This window comes from Emys orbicularis, chromosome 10 (genome assembly GCF_028017835.1).
Source record: "Emys orbicularis isolate rEmyOrb1 chromosome 10, rEmyOrb1.hap1, whole genome shotgun sequence".
Lineage (NCBI taxonomy): Eukaryota > Metazoa > Chordata > Testudines > Emydidae > Emys > Emys orbicularis.
The window spans coordinates 18,995,350-19,021,197 of NC_088692.1; the positions used below are offsets into that span (position 1 = coordinate 18,995,350).

Here is a 25,848-nt window from a genome sequence, read left to right on the forward strand (position 1 = left end):
TGGACGGGGGTTGGGGTGCGGGGTGTGGGCTCCGGCCCGGCACCGCTTACCTAGAGCTGCTCCGGGGTGGCAGCACCGCGCACTGTGGCCAGGGCAGGCTCCCTGCCTGCCTGCCCTGGCCCCGCTCCACTCTGCTCCACTCCAGAAAGCAGCCAGAGACCCGGGGGCGGGGAATGGCGCCATGTGCTGCTCTTGCTCCTCCAGGTACCTCCCCCAAAGCTCCCATTGGCTGCGTTTCCCCGTTCCCAGCCAATGGGAGCTGCGGGGGGCAGTGCCTGGAAGCGAGAGCACGGAGCCCTCTACTCCCAGGGTTGCAGGGACATAGTTCCAGCCACTTCAGGGAGCGGTGCGGGGCTCGCGGCGCCATGGGGTAGGCAGGGGGGCGGGGGGAGCTTGGCGGGCCGCATGAAAGAACCCCACAGGCCGCGTATTTGAGACCCCTGCTGTAAACCCATATCATAGTTTGCCCAATGAAATGCACTGAGATAATTAGAGATGTTTATTCTGCTTCACTAAGATAGGAGTTTCACTAGTTCAGAGCTCATTCTTAGCAGGTTCTAGTACGTATCACTTCTGCAAGCACTAATTCATCAGTACCTCATCAATATGTAAGTGACCCTGCAAATAGGACACAAATTAATTCTTCCTTAGTGGCACTGACAGGACAAGCTCTCACCACCTCCTGGCAGAGGGAGCTGAAAGTCTGACAGAACAGAGAGCAGCATCTTCAAAGGGCAGGCTGATAGCAGTTGCCCAGCCAGTCCCATGGACTAGAAAGGAGCAGAAGCAGAAAGGACTATGACAACCAACCTTGCTGTCAGATCGTGCCAAGACCTGAGCTGTCATGGGGACACCATTTCAGACCAAAGGACCATATCATTATTATTATTTGTATTACAATAAGCCCATGGGCCCAAACTTGGGGTCCCATTGAAATAGGTGCTGTACAGACAGACGATAAGAGACAAACCATGCCCTGAAGAGGCGTTAGAGAAAAGAAGTACTATAATTCCCGTCCTACAGAACGGGAACTGAGAGAGATCAGCACGTGACTTGCCTGCGATCAGACAGGAAACCTGTAGCAAAGCTGGGAAGTGAACCTATATCTCCTGAGTACTAGGGCAGTGCCTGAACCACAAGACCATCCTTTTTCTCAGGACTTGTCCCCACTAGAGTTTTCTTCAAACACGAATTAATTGACTGGCAATTTAGAGACTAACAAATTTATTAGAGCATAAGCTTTCGTGGGCTACAACCCACTTCTTCGGATGCATATAAAGTGAAACATATATTGAGGAGATATATATACACACACATACAGAGAGCATGAACAGGTGGGAGTGTATATATATCTCCTCAATATATGTTTCACTCTATATGCATCCGAAGAAGTGGGTTGTAGCCCACGAAAGCTTATGCTCTAATAAATTTGTTAGTCTCTAAGGTGCCACAAGTACTCCTGTTCTTTTTGCGGATACAGACTAACACGGCTGCTACTCTGAAACTTGACTGGCAATTAACTCACACTAGCTAATGCACTGTGTTTACTACTCTGAACACTACCCAGCTTCACGACACCGATGTTCATGGTTTACCTTAACACTGGCTGAGCCCTGGCCAGACCAGCACAGACTAATGTGCTGGTAGCTAACTGGCAATCAAACTTGAGTTAAATGCTAGTATAGACTAGCCTAGTGGTTCTCAACTTATTTACCATTGTGGGCAGCATGTGTGTTATGTGGGCCGCATCCAATACTACCTGTATGGCCCTGAGGATGTCACCTGGACTGCAGCTGGGTGCTGACTGGGCCGCAAGCAGCCCATGGGCCACAGGTTGAGAACCACTGGTAGCCCCTGAAAGCGATGCAGATACCTCAACCACAGTGACTGTCTGAAATCTCACTCCACTTGGCTTTGATCAAAGCTGTGAAGGGTTCAGCTGGTGACCACCTCACTGAATTCAAATTAAGCAATTGTTAGATATGGACTGGTACTATTTAAAAAAACCCACCAAAATGTAAAGGTATGTTAAGTGCATTTAAGCTGAAATAAAAACTTCCATTAAATCAATCACAGCGCAAAATTCAACGTGTATTACTGTCTGCATGAGAATCGTTAGTAATGCAATATGATGAAACCATTAACACAATGTTTTAGAAAGATGTTTGTCAAGGTCAGCAGAATAATTAACAATATGCTCATTCACCTAAGAAAAATCTTCTACATTATAAAATTATATTTTTCAAAATCATAAAAATGCAGTGTCATTGTTGGAGAATGACTGCAGGGTTCAACAAAAAAATGTAGCAATTCTCTGTAGTGATTGGAGTTAAACAGACACTATTTGTTTGCCCATAAAAACAACCTCCATTTGAGAATGCAGAGCAAGTAAACAAACAAAAAAGAAAGTTATGGGAATTTTATATAATTTTTTACACTTTATAAATAAATTAAAGGGAAACTGTCAGATGAGATTTACCCAAATTATAACTTTTGCAGAAATAATATTTTACAAAATCCACATATAAATCAAAACCATTTACAATTATTCAATTGCTTTTTTTTAAATTATGGGAATTTAAAAAAAAATGGTATTTTCCTTTGCACTATTTGTAAACAAAACATTCCTTCCAGGTGCTTTTTCAGGAGGACCTGAAAGTGAAACTGACTAGAAACTAAAGATAAACAAACAAACAAACAAACAAACAAACAATGGACACACTAAAATCAGTCAACTTTCACTGACTAAAGCAAAATACAAATGGCAAAACCAATGCAAGTTAAACCAGTTTTTAAAAATCATTTCAGTTTTAATTACTTAATGGGAATGACATTGTGTTCTTAAATATATGATTTTTAACCTGCAATATTCCTTTAAGCATATTTCTGCCTTGATTTGTACCTGATCCTGCCAGAGACCAACCACCCTGAACTCCAACAGCTTTACTGAGGATGGTCAGCATCTTTGGCCTGGTCTACACTACGACTTTAATTCGGATTTAGCTGCTTTAATTCGAATTAACGCTTGACCCGTCCACACAACGAAGCCATTTAATTCGAATTAAAGAGCCCTTTAATTCGATTTCTGTACTCCTCCTCGACGAGAGGAGTAGCGTCAAAATCGGTATTGTTAATCCGAATTAAGGTTAGTGTGGCCGCAATTCGATGTTATTGGCAATTAGATGTTATTGGCTACCCACAATGCAACGCTCTGGAAATCGATGCTACTACGGTAGCTTGGACGCACACCACCGAATTAATGGTGCCTAGTGTGGCCGAATACATTCGAATTTATAAAATCGGTTTCCTAAATTCGAATTATATAAATTCGGATTGATCCTGTAGTGTAGACATACCCTTTTACAGACAGGCTCTTAACGCTCCTTACACCTCAGTCCTGCAATGAGCCCCATGTGTGTAGGACTGGGACCTTCATTTTGTATAATTGTCACTAAAGGTAATATTTCATAATGACCCCCATACCATGTTGATATAGATTAATGATCAACATTTGGGTCAATATTAAATAGTGAAGCCAAGATTTTAGAAACTGACTAGTTATTTTGCATGCTTCAGTTTAAAAGAGCATGATTTTCAGAAAGTGATGAACACACACTCTCCAAATTCCAGGCCCCTTTAAATTAGGTGTGATGCTGGTAGACAAGATGCTAGCTCTTGCAAAGCTTTAGGGCTTAGCCAAGCACTGACAAATTCATTGCTGGAAACCAGTTTGTTTTACCTGTCTATTAGTATGGTTAAGATGGGTATTGGACTTATCACAATGCATTAAGTCAGTGGCTCTCAAACTTTTTTTTACTGGTGACCCCTTTCACATAGCAAGCCTCTGAGTGCAACTCACCTTATAAATTAAAAACACTTTTTAATATATTTAACACCATTATAAATGCTGGAGCAAAGCAGGGTTTGGGGTGGAGGTTGACAGCTCACAACCTCCCCGTAATAACCTCAGGTTTCAGAGTAGCAGCCGTGTTAGTCTGTATCCTCAAAAATAACAGGAGTACTTGTGGCACCTTAGAGACTAACAAATTTATTAGAGCATAAGCTTTCGTGGGCTACAACCCACTTCTTCGGATGCATATAGAGTGAAACATATATTGAGGAGATATATATATACACACATACAGAGAGCATGAACAGGTGGGAGTTGTCTTACCAAGTCTGAGAGGCCAATTAAGTAAGAGAAAAAAAGAAAAGAAAAAAAAAAACTTTTGAAGTGATAATCAAGATAGCCCAGTACAGACAGTTTGATAAGAAGCAAGTGTGAGAATACTTACAAGGGGAGAGAGATTCAATGTTTGTAATGGCTCAGCCATTCCCAATCCCTATTTAGCCCTGAGTTGATTGTGTCTAGTTTGCATATCAATTCCAGCTCAGCAGTCTCTCGTTGGAGTCTGTTTTTGAAGTTTTTCTGTTTTAAGATAGCCACCCGCAGGTCTGTCAAAGAATGGCCAGACAGGTTAAAGTGTTCTCCCACTGGTTTTTGAGTGACCCCCGAGGGATCCCGACCCCCAGTTTGAGAACCCCTGCGTTAAGTGTATAGACTTTATGAAATGCTTTTAAGTTGCTGCATGCATTAATCTCACTTATCTTTATCACCTGCTATAGGTACTATTTAAGTTTTTGCCTTGTAACTGTAAAAAATGTTTGTGCTGAAATTATAAACCCAGTCAGGAGGCCTATCAAGAAGGCCTATCAAAACAAAATGGGCCATTGTGGGACATCACAATACAAAGACTTTGTTAATTGCTCCCTTGCACCCATGAAGAGGCTACATGCAAAACAGCTCATGCCATCAGTTTGAATTCTGGAAGAAGGAAATAAAAATAGCTGACATGAAAATCTGTCATTTCTTTTGCTGTTTGGACTCTCAGAGGGCTGGAGCTATGAAACAGAAGCAGAGATCCCCAGGATCAACCTGGTTTAGCCCTGAAAGAATTCAGAGCTGACAGATTACTACTCTGTCACCTTTTGAAACCACAGACTGTAACTCATTTGTGTTTTTTTATATTATATATAAAAAAACACAATATTTATAATATATATATATATATTAGTTTGCCTGCTTTAATAACGCTCTCTTTTCTTAGTTAATAAAACCTTACAGACTTTACTATAGAATTGGCCACAAGCAGGTGTCTTTGATACTAATCTAAGATACAAACTGACCTGGGATAAGTGACTGGTCCTTTGGGACTGGGAGTAACCTGAATATTTTGTGATCTTTGGTGTATAGCAACCATCTATCACTAAGTCGAGCTTGCCTGGGTGGAAGATAAACTGGAATGCTCAAAAGGACTGTCTGTGACTCCATGGCAAGACTGCTATAGTGCATTAGGGGTTCACATTTGTTACTGAGTTGGTGCAATTTAAATATAGAACGTACAAGCAGTTTGGGGTCTCTGCCCAGCTTCTTGACATTCTGTCCTGAGGTTGGCACTCATGGTTGTGAGCCAGTCCAGGCAGCGTGACATTAAACACTCTTGAAAATCTTGGCCTAAGGCCCAACTATATAACTCCTACTTACACAGGTGAATGTTTACTCCTGTTAGTAGTTGACTTCATTGGGACTACTAGAGGAGTAAAGGCTCACCAATGTAAGAGTTGCAAAACCATGCCCTGAACATGCTTCATCTTCGTAAAGACACCAAACATTCACCCATGATACTTTACTCAAGAGGAATTAAAAAACCCACAGTATCCATACATGATGGTGAAGTTGCAACATAAATGGTGACAATGGACTTTAAATACATAAATTCTGCTGTAACTCAGATCCCATGTGCCCCAAGAGTGCAGATGCATAAAGCACGACAACAGCTGTAGGAAAAAATTTTTTTTTTTTTTTTACAAAACAGGAAATACACGTGCAAGCCATGCAACTTCGAGACAATAACAAAGCACCCTACAAATGACAGCAAAGTCAAATCCTTTGTGCCTCATTATTTATTGAGGCAAGTTCATAAGCAATAATGAAAGGGAAAAAAATAAAACTGCACAAGTGCATTTAACAATCATTCATCCAACAAAAGAGAAACACTGATTCATAAAGGATCATTAATATTTTTACTATCTGACAGAGAATCAAAACAGAGTGAGCTTTTCAATTATATTAATCCACCTTCCATCTAACTTGCTGGGCAATTGTGTTACCAATATATTGGCTCAATCCTTCCCTAAGAGTCAATGTCACAACTCCCGTTGACTTCAACCAGAGTAGTATTGGGTTCTACGACTAGCCAGTAAAACTAACACCAGCAAACAAAAAGAAATCATTCAACAACAGGGAGGAAAATAAACACAATTAGATTAAATAAACCCAACTAATACTTGAAAACAAATACTTGTTAATAAGCTAAATAGACAATACCTTATATGGCTCGATCCAAAGCCAACTGAAGCCAATGGGATTGTGAATCGGGTTCTTGATGAGAGTGGAGTTTAGCTTAAAGCCTGATTGAAATTAACCTGTCTGGAAAAGGAAGTTATCCACCTCCTTTAGGCTAAACTGGACATGGAATACAGCGATTCAGTTAATTCCAGGCCTCACAAAATTCCACGGAACCCTTTATTTTATTTTTTTCTGCACCCTCCAGAAATAGACCAACAAGAAAATCTTTATAGGATGTTATCTGACTGATTATAACTCATTATGAAATTGTAGTGACAGTTCAAAAAGCACCCAAATGCTCTATCACTGGTGCATATCTTATCTCCGCACTATTTCAGTACACAGTCCTTTCAAGGACCATTTTAACTTTAAGATCCAAATTCTCCTCTTGGTTAGGCTGGTGCAAAATAACTTATGGATAAATTGAAGGCACTGATGTCATAGAATTACCCCAGATTCACACTAGTATAACTGAGGAAAAATTGCCCTAATGGTCTTTTAAAAAAAACACACACACAAAATGAAATATCCTAATGATGGCACTTTTGCAGCATGAGTTTTTCTGTCTGACAGTGATGGCACCAAAAAGGGTAAATAAAATAATCCAATATTATTGATTTAAATTTTCAATGTAAAAAAAACTACTAACTACTACTGGGTTGATGGGTCATTTTAGCCTGAAGGGCCCAATCCGGCTCTCAGATATAAGCCATGTGAATAACCTGTACACAGCTGTAGGATTGTGTTTCTAAATCACTATCCCAAGGGTGCTTAGAGCCTGGGATAGTTGCTTTTTCTCACCTGTTCTTATAGATCCAAAGATATAAAAAAAAAAAAAATGCTCAAACCATCTTTGACATGAAAACTACTTTTCAGTCAAACTCTGCAATGGGGAAATGTGCATAAACCCAGTTCCACAAGGGCTCTGCAACAGAGGTGCAGCTTGCTCAAAAGGATTATATCGCAAGCCTACCCAACAAGCAAATGAAATCTTACCCCGTCTCTCTGCCAATTATCCCTCAAAAATGATGATCACGTTTAATGATATATAATGAGATGTGTATCTGGAGAACTACTGCGGTAAGAATGGTATAAAAGTCAAACACCTCAAGGGTCAGATTTATTCAAGTTTTACATTGGTTGTACAATCACAGAGCTCATACAATTGTACTGCTGCCCTGGAATTACTACTCTTCCCAAGCAAGGAAATCTTGCGCGGCAACTCAGGGCGCTAGCTCTGCCCCTTGCTCAGTTTCTTGGCTGGTCAGCTGGTGAGATGAACAGCTAGCGGAGGGAAGCAACTTCAGACTCCAATTCCCCTCCCCCCAGCCTGGGGTTACTGTGGCAACCCTATTATCTGGCTACCCTAAAGTAAGGAGCAGTGCCTTCTACTTTGCCTCTGCTAAGCTAAACTGCTTAGGAAAATTAATTTGAAGAGAAATGAAGTATAGTACCACCATTCCTATTAGTAGGGGGAGGGAAGATGAGGTATAACCACAAAACTAGTTTTTTATAAAATGATCATATTTGAAATCCTATTTAATAAATGAACAGGCCTTTAATCAAGTTCATTCATTTATTAAATGGAGCCCAACAGAACATTGTAATAAGCTGGCTAGTGTGCATACCTAGTACTTTTCTCTACTAAGTAGGCTCATAACTGCTCAGCTGGTACCATGGAACCTATACTGCTACCTTGCCAGAAGCTGGGAATGGGAGACAGGGGATGGATCACTTGGTGATTACCTGTTATGTTCATTCCCTCTGGGGCACTTGGCATTGGCCACCATCGGAAGACAGGATACTGGGCTAGATGGACCTTTGGTCTGACCCAGCATGTCCATTCCTATGTACTGATGGAGAAAAGTTTCCTTTAGTTCAAATATTATAGGAGCCTGGGCCTTGGAGGAGGAGCGCTGAGTACTATCGTCACTGCTTGCAGCGTGCAGCATGGGAACAACCACGAAGAATCAGGTGACTGTGGGTTCGTCACAGTATTTTACCACTGCAGCGCTGTAAAATATTGGGCCTGATTTTGATCACATTGCGGTCAACAGAAAAACTCCAATTTGGAGCCGGAGCAGGTCCTTTGGTATGCGCAGGAATTTAAAGCTTCCTCCTATGGGGAGTTATGCAGCCTTTTATTCTACAAACTGAAGCAGCAGCACACTGGCAAAATATGTGGGGGGAAAACAAGTGAGACTCCCAAGAGATGCACATGTGAAATGAAAACAGCAGAGCTAGGGCTCTAACTATTTTAACAGAATATACGGTAGGGTTTTTTCCCCAGTACAGTTAGCAGCTCAGTCGGAGAGCAAACTACAGTTATAATTATCACCATAATTATTATTTTAATAAGAACTAGTGACTTATCAAAATATTACAGTCGAGATTTATACTTCTCTCCTGTGAGACTGCCAAAAAGGAAACAGATTCTTCACTGCAGATGTACTATTGCTCTTACAGTATGTGCTGATCGCATCTCAAAGATTCTATTTATGCAACCACGCTACTCAACTCAATTAAGTGAATGCCTACTTGAGATACCACAGCAGTGTAAAGTATTATTATTCTCCTGGTGTCCACACTAACAGCTTTGTTTACTCCATTTACATTTCTTCTACTTGTTTGTGCTTGCTTTATATTTTAGGCCACATTTTCAAAACTTGGATGCCTAAAGTCTCACACCTGGATCCATATTTATGTATTTAAATGTCCGTTTCAGGCATCTAAATCAATGTAATTAGGTGCCTAAATATGGATGTAAGTCCACAGCTGTAACTACCGACATTTGAAAATTTTAACCTTTGTGTGTAAAAATTATTTGCTATTTTTAATCTAACACGGAGTATTTTTGCCATTGGGTATATATTACTTTGATGACAGGGTATTTTTGCACACAAATTTCCAACATTAAGATGTCCCCATTGGCAAGCAGTTCTTGCAGGGAGACGCAATTTAAGGGCCTACAATTGCGTGGATTCTCATTTAGCTAGTTACTGACTCAGGTACAGGGGAAACATTCAACACCCAGGGGGACTACAAGAGGACTAAAAACCCTGGAAATATCTTAGGGTTTCTTCCAGTCATAAAACAACAAGAACCTCAGAGAAATTCAGAAAGCACAACATTCAAAATACAACATTAGGAAAAGTAAAACCAAAAGTCAGAAGTATGCAAAAAATTCTCCAACTGCAACCACACAAACCAAAAAATTTCATCTGAAGGATGCAACCAATCAAAGGCTGAAGTTTGAAGTTTGACTATCCATGACCCACAGACACAAATTTTGGTTAAACTAAAACTAGACAGTGTCATCCTTCTACTTAGAACTTACTTTTACAAAATAAAGGCTCCATTCACTAATTCTCTTTACTAATATAACAGAATACAGAAACAGCAGTAATGTGAAAATACAACATACTGAGGGAAGCATTCAAGATTTGACCTCAGTGACAACCATGCTCTATTTTTCTGGCTATCTACTTTATAGAAACAACACTCATTTACTCTAATTCCATTACCAAAAAAGCCAATTTGCACATGCTATAAAGAGGGCCATAAATAGTTTGTCCCTCAGAGGAATCCACTAATCTTCTCTAAAAATAAAGAGTCACATGATAAGTGTCCCATAGTGACCCTTTCAGTACTTGACACAAAAGGATGAATTGAACAGTTACACAACGTGTAAATCATAACAGCATTATTACTACCCAAGATCCACAAACCTGGAAATCCTGGACGCCCCATCATCTCGGGCATTGGCACTCTCACTGAAGGACTGTCTGCATATGTGGACTCCCTACTCAGACCCTACGCCACCAGCACTCCCAGCTATCTCCGTGACACCACAGATTTCCTGAGAAAACTACAATGCATTGGTGACCTCCCAGAAAACACCATCCTAGCCACCATGGATGTAGAGGCTCTCTACACAAACATCCCACACACAGATGGAATACAAGCTGTCAGAAACAGTATCCCTGATGATGACATAGCACAACTTACTGATGAGCTCTGTGACTTTATCCTCACGCACAATTATTTCAAATTTGGTGACAATATATACCTCCAGACCAGTGGCACCGCTATGGGCACCCGCATGGCCCCACAATATGCCAACATTTTTATGGCTGACCTGGAACAACGCTTCCTCAGCTCTCGTCCACTCACGCCCCTTCTCTACCTACGCTACACTGATGACATCTTCATCATCTGGACCCATGGGAAGGAGACCCTGGAAGAATTCCACCATGATTTCAACAGCTTCCACCCCACCATCAACCTCAGCCTGGACCAATCTACACGGGAAGTCCACTTCCTAGACACCACCATACAAATAAGCGATGGCCACGTTAACACCACCCTATACCGAAAACCCACCGACCGCTACGCCTACCTTCATGCCTCCAGCTTCCACCCCAGACACACCACACGATCCATCGTCTACAGCCAAGCACTGAGGTACAATCACATCTGCTCCAACCCCTCAGACAGAGACCAACACCTACAAGATCTTCACCAAGCATTCTCAAAACAACAATACCCACACAAGGAAATAAAGAAACAAATCAACAGAGCCAGATGTGTACCCAGAAGCCTCCTGCTACAAGACAGGCCCCAAAAAGAAACCAACAGAACTCCACTGGCCATCACCTACAGTCCTCAGCTTAAACCTCTCCAACGCATCATCAGTGATCTACAACCCATCCTGGACAATGATCCCTCACTTTCACAGACCTTGGGAGGCAGGCCAGTCCGCGCCCACAGACAACCCGCCAACCTTAAGCATATTCTCACCAGCAACCACGCACCGCACCATAACAACTCTAACTCAGGAACCAACCCATGCAACAAACCTCGATGCCAACTCTGCCCACATATCTACACCAGCAACACCGTCACAGGACCTAACCAGATCAGCTACAACATCACCGGCTCATTCACCTGCACGTCCACCAATGTTATATATGCCATCATATGCCAGCAATGCCCCTCTGCTATGTACATTGGCCAAACTGGACAGTCACTACGCAAGAGGATAAATGGACACAAGTCAGATATCAGGAATGGCAATATACAAAAACCTGTAGGAGAACACTTCAACCTCCCTGGCCACACAATAGCAGATGTAAAGGTAGCCATCTTACAGCAAAAAAACTTCAGGACCAGACTCCAAAGAGAAACTGCTGAGCTCCAGTTCATTTGCAAATTTGACACCATCAGATCAGGATTAAACAAAGACTGTGAATGGCTATCCAACTACAGAAGCAGTTTCTCCTCCCTTGGTGTTCACACCTCAACTGCTAGTAGAGCACCTCACCCTCCCTGATTGAACTAACCTCGTTATCTCCATACTGATTTATACCTGCCTCTGGAGATTTCCATTACTTGCATCTGAAGAAGTGAGGTTCTTACCCACGAAAGCTTATGCTCCCAATACTTCTGTTAGTCTTAAAGGTGCCACAGGACCCTCTGTTGCTTATAACAGCATTATGTGGCCCTCAGTTTTTATGGCTGCTGAGTGGGAGGGGCTACTCCCTTCACTCACAAATTAAGGCCCCAGTTCAGCAGGGAGTGGAGTTCTGGAACAGCCTTCCAAGTGGAGTAATGGGGGCAAAGTCTTCTTTCAAGACTGTGCTTGCTAAGTTTATAGTGGGGGTGGTAGGATGAGGTTGCCTACAATGGCACTTGGCCCATCCGCGACAGCTATTAGCAAATATTTCCAACAGCCAGAGATGGGGCACTAGATGGAGAGGGCTCTAAGTTGCTAAAGAGGCTTCTTTCTCACATGTCTGGCTGGTGGGTCTTGCCCCCATGCTCAGTGTCTAACTGACGGCCATATTTGGGGTCAGGAAGGCATTCTCCCAGGTCAGCCTGGCAGACATTCTGGGAATTTTTTGCCTCCCTCTGCAGCATGGGGCACAGGCCACTTGGTTTGATCTAAAGTAAATGGTGGAGTCTCTGTAACTTGAAGTCTTTAAACCAAGATTTGAAAACTTCAGTGACTCAGCCAGTGGTTATGGGCCTATTACAGGATGGGTGAGGTTCTGTGGCCTGTGATGTGCAGGAGGTCAGACTAGATGATCATGATCATGGTAGCCTTAAAGTCTATGAGCAGGACACCTAAGCACCTGCCTAACAAAACACAATAGTTCCAGAGAAGTGTTAGTCCCATGGAGGCAGGGCTGGCTCTAGGATTTTTGCCGCCCAAAGCAAAAACAATTTTGGCCGCCCCCCCCCCCCCCGTTTTTTAATTACCCCACCCCCCGCCTCCGCCCCAACTCCGCCGCTTCCCCAAATCCCCAGCCCTGCCTCCTCCCCCCAGGCTCTCAAGCCAAGGAGGGAGGGAGGGAGGGGGAGAAGTGGCGCCCGCCACTCGGGATCTCCCCCTCCCTCCCAGGTTTGAGAGCCTGGGAGGGAAGGGGAGACGCCGAGTGGCCGCGGCGCGGGCGCCACTTCTCCCCCTCCCTCCCAGGTTTGAGAGCCTGGGAGGGAAGGGGAGACCCCGAGCGGCCGTGGCGCGCGCAGCGGAGGTGAGCTAGGGCGGCCGGGGCACATTTTTAGGGGTGGCATTCTGGCGCCTGCCATGCCGCCCCTAAAAATGTGCCGCCCCAAGCACCAGCTTGTTTTGCTGGTGCCTAGAGCCGGCCCTGCATGGAAGTCAGTGAAACTACCCTTGTGCTTAAAGTTAGTCATGTGCTTAAGTCACTTGTTGAATCAATGTGTAAGAGTAATATTTCAAAGCAGTTCGGGCAGTAGATTTTATTTCATGTATACTTGTTACATTTCTATTCAGACTGTATGCTCTTCAAGGCAGGGACCTGTCTTCCTACATGACTGTAAAGTTTCTAGCACACCGATGGCACTGAACAAATGAGTATTTCTTCCATGTGGGCCATTAATGTGAATTACTTTCACTGATCCAAGAGAAAATAGTGTTCTCATTTTTCAATGAAAAGAAAGAGAAAAATAATAATTGTTTGATACTATTATTATAAAAATCATTATATTTGCAAGGCCAAAATTCTCAGATGGTATGAACTAACATAGCTCTATTGACTTCAATGGAGCTAAGCCGATGCACATCAGCTCAGAAGCTGGCTCAGACTTATCTGAAGATTTCTAAGCATTTTACAAGTAGTAATTAATTGAGACCCACAACGCTTCTGTGAGGTCCGTAAGCTTGAGTCTACTCGTTTTACAGATGGGGACACTGAGGCACAGAAAGTTCAAGCTAAAATTTCCAAGTGTGACTATTGTTTTTGGGTGGCCCACCTGAGACGCTTTGAGCCTTAGCACTCAGAACTCCAACAACTAAATCATGGGAATCGCAAGTACTCACCTCCTTTGAAAAATCAGACACAAGGTGTCTAAAGTTGGGCACTCAAAAATTGAAACATCCAAAATTAGGGTCCTCTTTTGAAAATGAGGCTGTAAATGCCTTGCTGAAGGTGACACAAAAATTTACTGGTAGACATGAAAACAGAACCCAGGGCTCTGACTCCTCGTCCCATGTTCTAGCACTTTTCTTTTCAACACAGCGTTCTGTGGTGCAGTGTCAAAGCCTAAGAAGGGACTTAGGAGTCTAAGTGCCTGAGAATGGGACGCAGGCACGTTTGAAAATTTTACCCTTGTAAGTATTCTCTATTTCGGCAAAAATTAGGTTGCTTGTTATTTGGCGTTCGCAGTATTTTAACACTTTAAATAATGAGCTTTAGATCTGAAGGATTTCCATAACAGATTATTTTCAAGCAGGAAAAGAAACAGGACACAAAGCAAGGCTCTCTCAGAACCAGTGAGTCCATCTACATTGGTTAAGCGTGGAACTACTAACTAAGATATCTTGTAAATAACCTTTCATGGGTGTCACATTTACATCTCATACCACCAATCTCCAATGAGCTATGACTAAGCAAGTTAGACAACCAGTGAGAAAAACTGGGGGGAAAAATACACAAGTAAAGGACTTGATCCTCCTCCCATGACTGAAATCAAGGCAAAATTCCCCTGGAATCTGATGTGTGCAGGATTGAACTCTAACTACATAAAGAAAATCAGAAGCAATTCTGATTCAAATTCATCCTCAAAATCAGTGTGTGACTATACCTGCAAATTATGCTTACTTCTTGCTTTTATCTAATCTTATCTAACAGCTCCTGTTTCACTATCTAGCACTATTAAGATGGATCTGAAATCTCCACTTTGTATACTGCACTTTCAAAACAGAAAGGGAAAAACATTTTGGAAAATATTTCTCAATATAGCCCCAAAAAATGACAGATAATGAGGGTATTTTATACTGTACTGTAAAGTAGCCATTTGCAATACTCGATGACAAGCAAATGGGATTTGTATATGTCTCCTTTACAACAACTGGTTTTCCCTGGTAAAACAAGAACACAAAGTGGCTTTTATTTCAAAGGGAACATCTGCAAAGACCTATCACATAATAAAAAATAATCAAAATAATCAATGGTCTGAAAAAGACTTCCCCCGACAACCCCAATTAATAAAAATCCATTTCATGAAAAACTTTCCCAGATCCTTACAGAAAAGATGCTTAATGAGATCACTACAACAAGAGTCCATCAATCTCATCTGGCTCTAATACTGTTCTTAAATAATGTATATATTAGTACCCACACTGAAAAGATTTGTTTGTTTTATTAACATGTGCCTTGTTAAGTGCTAAAGCTTTGTAAAATGATTATGCAGTTCTGTGCCTCTAAATGTATTGTTTTCCTCCTTTCTCATTATAAAATGATTAGTTGTCTTCACTGCCCTTTTGAATTGTTATTAAGGTTGTACTTTGGTGTTATTATCCTTGTGATAACTAGTGAAGCTGTGGTTAATGGCCAAGTCAGTATTTCCATTATGGACCCATTCTTTAGGAAATTTATAACTCTGCCATGTCAGGAGATAATAGGGGAGCAGGCCCACTAAAAGAAACTGGGCTGAGTGCTCCTGTTCCAGTCCGGGTGGCCAATTGAGAGGGCAGGGCAGCATCTGGGAAGATATCAGAAGCCTGCGACTGAGTTAAGAGCGGCAGGAGCAGACTAGTTCAGTTAGAAAGAATGCTTGATGTCCTCCAGCCAGACAGCCAGGACTGACGGAAGGCAGGAAGGAGCAAGAGAGGGAGTTGTCTGCTGGCTCTGAGCCGGAATCAAGAGCCAGAGAGCTGAAGGGAGGGGAGAAGCTGAGACGCTTACCCACTAGTGTCCTCTTGCTGGGGATCTGGGCCCAGAAGAACCAGGAGAGGCTCCCAGCAGAGAAGCTGGGAGAATGCTCTCTAGGAAGAGCAAGTTTGTGCCTGAGAAGGAAGGGCTGGGTTGGCTGTCCTGGTGGAGGGACAAAGGACTACGGATAAAGAGCCCAGATCTGGTGAAAGACATCAGGCTGGTGAGACTCGAGGATATGCCATGAGTGCAGGGACTGGATTAGATGACCTCTTGAGGTCCCTTTCAGTCCTACGGTTCTATAATTCTATGCTTGTATTGGACTTACTGTGAACTGAAGAGGGAAACTGAGGCAAGAGGCCATTTGCTGGGCTGCCCCGAGGAGGCCTCTTGTTTACATAAGGCTGATCCTGCTAACCCCTATTCAGGTGAGCTGTCCCACTGGAATCAACAGGTGTGCTCACATGGGTGAGGGGTCAGAGGATCTGGAAAAAGGCTAATGTAGTGCCCATCTTTAAAAAAGGGAAGGAGGAGGATCCGGGGAACTACAGGCCAGTCAGCCTCACCTCAGTCCCTGGAAAAATCATGGAGCGGGTCCTCAAGGAATCAATTCTGAAGCACTTAGAGGAGAGGAAAGCGATCAGGAACAGTCAGCATGGATTTACCAAGGGCAAGTCATGCCTGACTAACCTAATTGTTTTCTATAATGAGATAACTGGCTCTGTGGATGAGGGGAAAGCAGTGGATGTGTTATTCCTTGTCTTTAGCAAAGCTTTTGATACGGTCTCCCACACTATTCTTGCCAGCAAGTTAAAGAAGTATGGGCTGGATGAATGGACTATAAGATGGATAGAAAGCTGGCTAGATCATCGGGCTCAACGGGTAGTGATAAATGGCTCCATGTCTAGTTGGCAACCGGTATCAAGCGGAGTGCCCCAAGGGTCAGTCCTGGAGCCAGTTTTGTTCAATATCTTCATTAATGATCTGGAGGATGCTGCACCATCAGCAAGTTTGCAGATGACACTAAACTGGGAGGAGTGGCAGATACACTGGAGGGTAGGGATAGGATACAGAGGGACCTAGACAAATTAGAGGATTGGGCCAAAAGAAATCTGATGAGGTTCAACAAGGACAAGTGCAGAGTCCTGCACTTAGCACGGAAGAATCCCATGCACTACTACAGACTAGGGACCGAATGGCTAGGCAGCAGTTCTGCAGAAAAGGACCTAGGAATTACGGTGGATGAGAAGCTGGATATGAGTCAACAGTGTGCCCTTGTTGCCAAGAAGGCTAACAGCATTTTGGGCTGTTAAGTAGGGGCATTGCCAGCAGATCGAGGGACGTGATCATTCCCCTCTATTCGACATTGGTGAGGCCTCATCTGGAGTACTGTGTCCGGTTTTGAGCCCCACACTACAAGAAGGATGTGGAAAAATTGGAAAGAGTCCAGCGAAGGGCAACAAAAATGATTAGGGGGCTGGAGCTTCTAAGGAGAGGCTGAGGGAACTAGGATTGTTTAGTCCGCAGAAGAGAAGAATGAGGGGGGATTTGATAGCTGCTTTCAACTACCTGAAAGGGGGTTCCAAAGAGGATGGATCTAGACTGTTCTCAGTGGTACCAGATGGCAGAACAAGGTGTAATGGTCTCAAATTGCAGTGGGGGGTGGTTTAGGTTGGATATTAGGAAAACTTTTTCACTAGGAGGGTGGTGAAGCACTGGAATGGGTTACCTAGGGAGATGGTGGAATCTCCTTCCTTGGAGGTTTTTAAGGTCAGGCTTGACAAAGCCCTGGCTGGGATGATTTAGTTGGGGCCTGGTCCTGCTTTGAGCAGGGTGTTGGACTAGATGACCTCCTGAGGTCCCTTCCAACCCTGAGATTCTATGATTCCATGATCTGGTGCTTAATTTACATCAGACTGAAATTTAGCGTAAAAATGTGCAGGTCACATTCAAGCTCATTTAAGCCTTTTAGACCTAAAGAAGTCAGAAAAACCATTGCTTTGGTAGTTTTTGCTTTTCTCCCCCAGTTGTATCAAAAGGTGCATTTCAGAACTGGAATTCACAGGGCCGTATTATCCCTACATGGGCAAAGCACACTGAGGATATCTCTATGCTGCATCTGGGAGAGAGCCTCCCAGCCCAGGTCCACACACTTGTGCTAGTGGGGTTCGTGCTAATGCACAAAAATAGCTGTGTAGACACTGCTTTGATGTTCTGGTTCAGGCCTTCAAGCTCATTCATCCCAGAGGCATGAGTGCCCAAGCTCTCGCTCAAGTCACTACAGCAAAGTCTACACAGCTATTTTACTGCATTAGCACCCTGGACAAATATTATTATACGTAAATTCACTCTGTTTTAACACCCTTGGCACAAAGAGATGAGTTAAGAGTGGTTTAGCTGTCACTACTTGAAATCATGTTTTTGTTCATTTAAATAAATTGTATTTTAATCTTAGCTTCATTATTATTATATGTCAAAGTTTTAGTCTAACTAACTCTATAGCATACGTTACAATTGTGTATTAGTTCCATTGGCTGTCTCCTCCTAGTGATAGATTAATATCAAGAATCCCCAGCAATATTATTACACCTATTAGCTACCTTTGGAACCTCTGTTGTGGACATGCCTGTAGATTTCTGGGGGAGTAGAATAGCCTGAAATCCCAAAGTGTAGTGTTGGCTGTGAGCTCTCATGTGGAGTTGAGTGGGGTTCCGTCTTGTCCTCCATCTAGTTCAATGTGTACATGAGGTCACTAGAAGGGCTACTGAACAGTGATGGGTAGCACAGTCCTCACCAGCTTTGTCTCGCTCTCTCTTAAGACTCAGATGGTGTAGCGAAGCAGTTTCCCCAGTACCTGACTAAGCTTGGGGCATGCATGATATTGAGCTGCCTGAGGCTCAATTCTGATTAAAGAAACCCAAAGAGAGACTGAGGTTTGGAGAAAAATCCAGAAGATATGGTGCAAATAAACGTCTCTGTCTTTTTGAACTCATGTTTGCAACTCGGCACTGTGGTAAATTCCCAATTATTGTTGTCTGACCATCTTTCAGCAGCATCTTGATACCCATCTCCTGCCCAGATAAAAATGGGGGGAGGGTCTTTTCTCTCAGATAAGGACCTTGCTGCCATTGCACCCTACTTCAGGGGACACTTTAAACCCATTTAGAAACTAAAGTTGGTGCAGAATGCAGCAACTCACTTGTTAAGCAAGGTATCTCACCATGATCATATTACACCAGTGCTCTACAGTAATGTGTATGGGCTGGCTGCCTGTTCGTTTCTGTATGGCATTTAAGGTGTTAGTATTAACTTATAGAGGCCTAAATGTCTTGGAAGCTACCTACCTAAGAAATGCTCTTTCATCCCACAGGCTACTATAGAGGTGATCAGCAAAGGTGCTCAAAGCAAGACCCCACACCATCCCCCTCAGTATAGAAGGGAGAAAGCTGTTGCCAGCAGGGTGTTCTTATACAATTTCTTAAATATGGTATACAGCATTTCAGACTAATGATTGAAGAAATGCTTTGATCCTACAGTATAACACACCACCAGGCAACAGTTACATTTCACTGCACTGACATATTAACAAAGTGCTGGCATTTTTACTTTACTATCTTATACACAAGAATGAAAACCCAATGGGGCTGTATGACACATGACATTAAAGAAAGTCATGCAGCCCACATCAGATGCTTTCAATAACTGGTTCCGGGGAAGAGGCCACAGCTGGGTAATGTGAGTGCATCCACTGCAATGCATAACTGCATGTCAACTGCATGCAACACTGAGTGTGAGCTAAAATTATAGCAGAAGTTCCCCTGTCACATTCATTTCATCAGCACCAGCCCCAAAGCTGAGATTTGCATTCCTTTCCTTCCTTAAGGCTCATAATGCAGAATATCCAACAAGACACTTCCACCACCACTACCAAGCTGAATTTAAAAATTCTGTTAAGAATAAACATTACACTTACTCCGTTCCTGCAAAAAGCTTTTGCAGTGCCTTTCAAAGATAATACCTTTAAATAAAATCAACCCTTTCTCAGACAATAGCATAATTATTGTTCGGTATCAATTACTATACTTTTTTTTTTTTTTGCTGAATGCATAAAGCTTCTGTAAATAGCCCTGAATGGATGTTAAAAAAAAAAAAAAAAAAAAAAGATATATTGTTACAAGTACCCACTTAAGTCAATGTTACTGATATAATTCACACTTCTTTAAAGACATCCATAATACGATTTAATTAAACGTGAACAGCAGCAGGAAACTGGCTTCTGAGTAATGAAAACGGCAGCTGTAGCTGGCTAGGGGATCTAGCACAGTAAATTTTTTCACTTGCAGAATAGCTCAATTCAAAATTATTTCTTTATGCCAAGTTGGCAGTTTGCATTTAATTATACCCAGGTACAATGGTAACATTTTTACTATAATGCAGTTTTTTTCATTTTGCAAGTGAAATTTCTTATTATATGTATCTGATGGCATTTAGAATAAATCTAAATACCCCTTAAACACTTGGTTCAAAAATTGTTTCTTTTCCTACAGAAATAGATTACCAAAACCCCACACTATTTACCTCTTAGTGTTTGATTCAGTACAATAAAATAAATGTCATTCTTTAATACTTGTATATATTTCTGCACACTGATCAGAAGCAAAAAAAGGAGGGAAAATTAAAAATAAAGATTTTAGCCATATGTGGCAAAATTTGGACAGAGCTTTTGGAAGTTCCACCTTCAGCAAATGTCCAAAATATTTTCTATGCAAACATTAGAAAATAAGTTGGATCTAATGTACAAGTGGCTCTTGCTAAAAAAAAAAGTCTAGAGATATTTTTAATATGATTATGGACTCTCCTGGAGGGAGGAAAAGTGATCAACGTATCCACTATTTCACACAGATGGAGACATTCAGTTCTTCCCTTTGGGCACATCAATGAGTATTTTAACACTAGTGTCCAGTTAACAGACTGAATGAATAGTAAAAATAGTCTAGAACAAACTGCATTCTGTGCTCTTATGATTAAACTGAAAAAAAAAATAAACGGAGAGGATATATAGTACTTTGAATAAAGTACTTTGTGTCAAAATCTTCTTGAAATGGTTAAGCCCTAGAGTTGTTTGGGTATAATGGAGCTACTGTACTCAGGCCAGCCAACTTTTGAAAATATCCTATAACAAATTTGATAAATTTGATAAATGCAAACTATGGGAAATTTAGGCTGAAAAAGGAAAACCTAAACTAGCTCAGGAAGTATATAAATTGTGTTTTAACATAAAAACAGAGCACCAGAAATTATGGGCCGGAGTTTTCTCCTACACAGATTTTAATACTGGTGTAACTCCACTGACCTTCACCTTTCTCTGGCTTGTCCTCGTCTGTCCCTCCATGAACGCAAGTTGACGCCTCACCATTTTATTTTGTTACAAGTACGTTCTTTCCATTTCTGGCCAAAGAGTTTTGTCATGGGATCAGCCCAGCACGTTTTCGGTCTGCCCAGCAGTCGCTTGTAGTCTCTGGGGATCCAGAAAGCTTAATAGGGCTAATCCCTATATACCGTGTGGATCAGAATCAGGCCCTATGTTCCTAAAAATTTCTTGCTAATATTTCATATCTGACATAAGCAAATGTGCACCCCTAAATATAAAGACAGTCATGTGCATGTCACTGATATGAACAATGTATCTGTGGAAAAGACAGTTGTAGGTCAGTAGTTTGCGAATTTAGCCTACCAACTTCAAAGGGTTTGACAGAATATTAAGTAGAGCTCTTTATCTTTCATACTTAGTTTGATTTCTACCAGAAATTTGCAAAAAATCCAATTTGTGGTCCATCAAGCACATGTTTTAGTCATCAAATGGATGCTTAGTGGGTGTGTATACTGCTGATGAAGTAAGTGTAAAGATGGTCACCACTCTGAGGGGTGCAGTTTAAGCAAAGCCACAAGTGTTGCCAAATCATCTATCCACACACCGCATGTGTATATTGTTTATACAACATTATTGTTTGTTTCAGAACATATTTAAGATACTGTGGCATGGCTCAGTGGGACACCCACTGGTTACTTAGGGTTTGTCTATGCTAGACCAGCACAGCGGCATCTGTGTCGCTGTAGCGTAGACACCTCCTACATCAACAGAAGGGGTTTTTCCATTGATGCATTAATCTACCTCTCAAAGAGGAGGTAAGTAGGTCAACAGAAGAATTTTTCTATCAACCTAGCTGCGTCTACACTAAGGGTTAGGTTGACCTAACTACGGTGGTCAAGATACAAAATTTTTCACAGCTCTGCCATGTAGTTATGTCGATCTAATTTTTAAGAGTAGACCAGGCCGTAGCAAATGTAGGGATAAGAAGTTCATAGAACGTGTTTACACAGCAGGTTATCTAAACCATGATTCAAAAGGAGCCGGATCACTCAGTATTTACGTCTTTAACGAAAGCAAACGTATAAAGGAATGACTGCTAATCGCCAGCATAAAAATATTATTCTAAATATGCATATCCACAAATGATGTAAGAAGCACTGAAATATCTGTTTTAATACTGTGAGCATCACACAGCCAATATTTCAGGACTTTGTACAACATCAGCATTTTGAGTGACAGCACATTATCTTCTTCACTTTTAGTAGCAAAGCTGTATGGGCAGTTCATAATGCTGTATTTTCAAGAAAACCTTGTGAGCTTTTTCGTAGGCTTCACAGTCCTATTCTTTCATATTCCAGTACATGATGGTCTTATGGCCCCTTGCAGTTCAGAGCTCATAACAGGCATTTTCTCCACAGGACCTCAGGATGAGCCTGCCCCCTTCCTTTGGTTATACTAGGGGCACATAGGTGCAAACTTGTTTCAGGTTGACTCCTGGGCCTGAAAGAAGTCACAGCTGTGACTTTGCTTTAATAAATAAATCCTGATGTGACAACAACTAAATACAAGACTGGAGGGATGGGAGAAACAGCCTGAGAAAAAAGGAGGTCTGAAAACAGCGACATAAATGGAAAAAGAGAGCACAGGGCAGAATACTAGGAGAAAGATAGTAAAGTTTGACATGTAAAATTTCAGAACACAAGTCATTAAAGTGAGAGGACTGTGTAAAAATAAAGCAAGAGAAAAGCTAATTTTAGTAAGCAGGAATTTTAGATTATTTTATTTGGAAGCTGAAAAAAGCTCAACACACACACTGGTATAGTGTATGCAATCTTCCAGAAGACCGGCCCTGAATTTTAGCAACAGAACATTAATCTATTCTTATTACAGGGGATGATTTCATAAAACATACTTGTGGTTGGGACACCCACAGTCATCTATGAAGACAAGACATAGCTAACCCTAGACTCTTGCTTTCTCTCTTATGATGTATACAGAGATAGAAATAGATACAAAGAGAATGTGCATATCTGAAAAGGGACAACGCAAAACTTCCCTAAATCAGATTTACATAGAAGTCTATTAAAGCAAAGCTCATAAACAAAGGAAGCTTCTCTTGAACTACAGAAAACTAAATACCATTTATACATAATGAAATACATTTTGGGCTTCATATTAATTTCTTTGGAAACCTATACCACTGCATGCCTGTTTGCAATTCAGAAATATAACTTTTTTAATTTCTAATTACCTTTGTGAAAATGCAGTGGTTCCAGGCTCAAGCAATTTAAATAAACATTTGAGAGTATGCAAAAATAAATAATTTAATTCTTAGTGGGCTAATAAATTATTGCATTAAATTTCACCACTGGTTGCCTGCTGTACCTGATACAGTTGTGCAATCAAGAATAGTGTCCGTGTGTTTTTCAGATGCAAAAAAGCAGCATAGTAAAGGCCTTAAGAATGTATCAGTGAGATAACTACACCAGACTGAAGTTTGGAAGATTCAGAAAATGATGCATTTCAAAATATAATTAAGTCTCAAAAGAGGACTTCTAATAATAGAGGATCCCATTAAAGCATTTTCCTTTGTTGCTGTTTTATAACTAGGTCCCCTGCTGTTTGTTCACTTTCTTTAGGGAGAATTCTTGTGAGCCTGGTTCAGTCCCTAAGAGGAGAGAGGCACTCAATAGCTACATCACTTTCTTCCATAGGATAGGAAAGCTGCACTCCAAGGTGAAGGGCTCTAGAGTGAAGAGCAAGAGCAGAGTCAAGATTTGAGGTGGAGAGAACCAAGCCTGCGGGGAGAAGGGGGGGGAGGGGTTAAAATGTTACAGTCTCCTTTCCTAGAGAGGAGTGACATGATGGGAAAGCGGAGTCTAGTAGGTCTGTCTCCTGCTGCCAGCAGCCAGGGGAGTAGAAAACGCCGCTGCAGCGCTGTCTGCTCCTTTGTCACTTTCACACCACAGGAAACGTGAGTGACAAGCCTATGAGTACAACAAGCCATTCCCACAGCAGCGCCCAGCCAGCGCGCAAGAACCCTCATGAACATGAAACGATGCCCAATCAATAAGCACAGTCCCATTCCCACGACTGATATCCTTAGAAAGCAGATTTGCAGGGTGTAGATGGGGGGAGGGAGGGAATGTTTAAAACAAATACGTCACTGTGATGATGTATAAATAATACAGCACCTCCCCGGACTGTTCTGAACAACCCCAGCACTGGCTAGCGCCAAGGAGGTTTTCTGTGCCTAGATCGTGCCATCTCAAGCACGGCTACTTCCAAAGGTTGGGGGTGGGAGCCTTGCTGGCCAACGGAGAAATTACAACACATCGGTCCCATTCCGTTCTAACTTTGCAGGACCCCCCTCCCACCTCCCACCCCAATTGCCGAGGTTAAAGCGATGACTCCAGCAGCGGAGCAGCGTCTTTCAAAGTTTTCAGAGCGGCTCCAGGCTGGATCTTTTTCAATCAATTACCTGCCCGTGCCTTCTAACGGCACTTACAGCGCATGCACTGATCACGAAAACCACCCGGCGCCCATCCGCAGAACTTCTTGCCTTTCTCTCCCGACTGCACTTTAAAAGCCACCAGCAGATTTTCTCTTCCCCCCCCCCCCTCCCCCGGTCCAAGCCCTGGGGTTCTGGAAATGCATATCGCCCCCTCCCCCGACGCAGACGCAAGAAGCTGCCCGAATGCCTCTTGCAGACTTGCAAGGGGCCAACCCGACCCTGCTGAGAAGAGTCGATTAATTACACCGCCGCCGCCGAGCTGGCCAAGTGCAATGGGGGGGGGGGGACCGGGGCGCGCTGCAGCCTTCGGGTCCCCCCGGTGCCAGGGTTGGGGCGGGCTGCGAATGGAGGTCGGCGGGGGGGCGCCAGCACCTACCAGCGCCTTGCTGTGGAATGCAGCAGGTCCTCTGCGGTGCTGATGCGCCCGGTGGTCGCTGCTCTCACCGGCGCCGCCGCCCCGGTCCCGCTTCTCCCGGCCGCCGCCGGCCCGCTGCTCCTCGCCGGAGTCCAGGCTGCTGAAATTCCACACCACCAGGGTCTGTAGGAGCAGCACGGTGAGCGCCGCGATGAGCGCCGAGTGCGAGCGCCGCGCCAGCCTGCGAGCGCACGGAGCCGCCACCATCTTCGCCGCGGCTGCCGCTGCCGAGCCCCTGAAAGCCGCCGCATCCGCCGGGGCGCGGAGTTTTCAGACGGGCAGAGCCAGACGTCAGCAGCGAGGGTGGGGGGAGGGAGAAGGCGGACGGGGGGGGGAGGTGGGCTGGGGAGGGCGAGGGAACTGGGGAGGCCGGGCGATGTGGCAGCCCCTGGCCCGCAGCAGCCGAGGGGGCTGGGGCGGGGAGGGAGGCGGAGGCGGGGGAGACGGAGGAGGAGCAGGGTCTATCTGCAACCAAGCGCTGCTGGCACCGGGCAGCTCCATCCCGGGGGATGCTCCGCGCCCCCTCCCGCCCCACGCTCCCGCGGATCCACCCGCACCCGCAGAGCACCAGCCCCTCCGCCAGTAGGCAGCGCCGAGCCCGGCGGGGCGCGGAGCCGGGCAGCCCGCGCGGCGCGCAGCGAGCCGTGACTGCCATCTGCCGAGGGAAGGCGGCTGCGGCTTTCCCGCCGGACCCCGCCGGGGGGCAGGGGGCTGCCGCGGGGCCAAGCGCGCGGGCAGGGCGGGACGGGCCCTTCGGAGCCCGGCTCGGCGGGAGGTTGGGGGCAGCAGAGGCGGGCGCCGGCGGGGCTGGAGAGCCCGGCCCGGCTGGGGGGCCGGGGGACGAATGGGGCAGGCGGGGGCTCGGGAGGCAGGTGCCTGTTTGTGCAGGGCGGGCGCTGAGGGGGGCAGCTGAAGGGCAGAGCCCGGGCCAGGGCCAGCAGGGAGGGGGAAGGATGAGGC

The 25,848-nt window shown here is 43.8% G+C and overlaps 1 protein-coding gene across 1 annotated transcript in view; it reads right to left on the reverse strand.

Moving 5' to 3' along the window:
* XYLT1 (xylosyltransferase 1) overlaps nt 1-25,095 on the reverse strand; it is a 324,163-nt gene extending 299,068 nt beyond the window's left edge. Inside the window, exon 1 of the mRNA XM_065411535.1 lies at nt 24,850-25,095. Coding sequence (XP_065267607.1) covers nt 24,850-25,095 — 246 coding nt within the window. The remainder of the gene's footprint in view (nt 1-24,849) is intronic.
* Nucleotides 25,096-25,848: the final 753 nt, after the last annotated feature.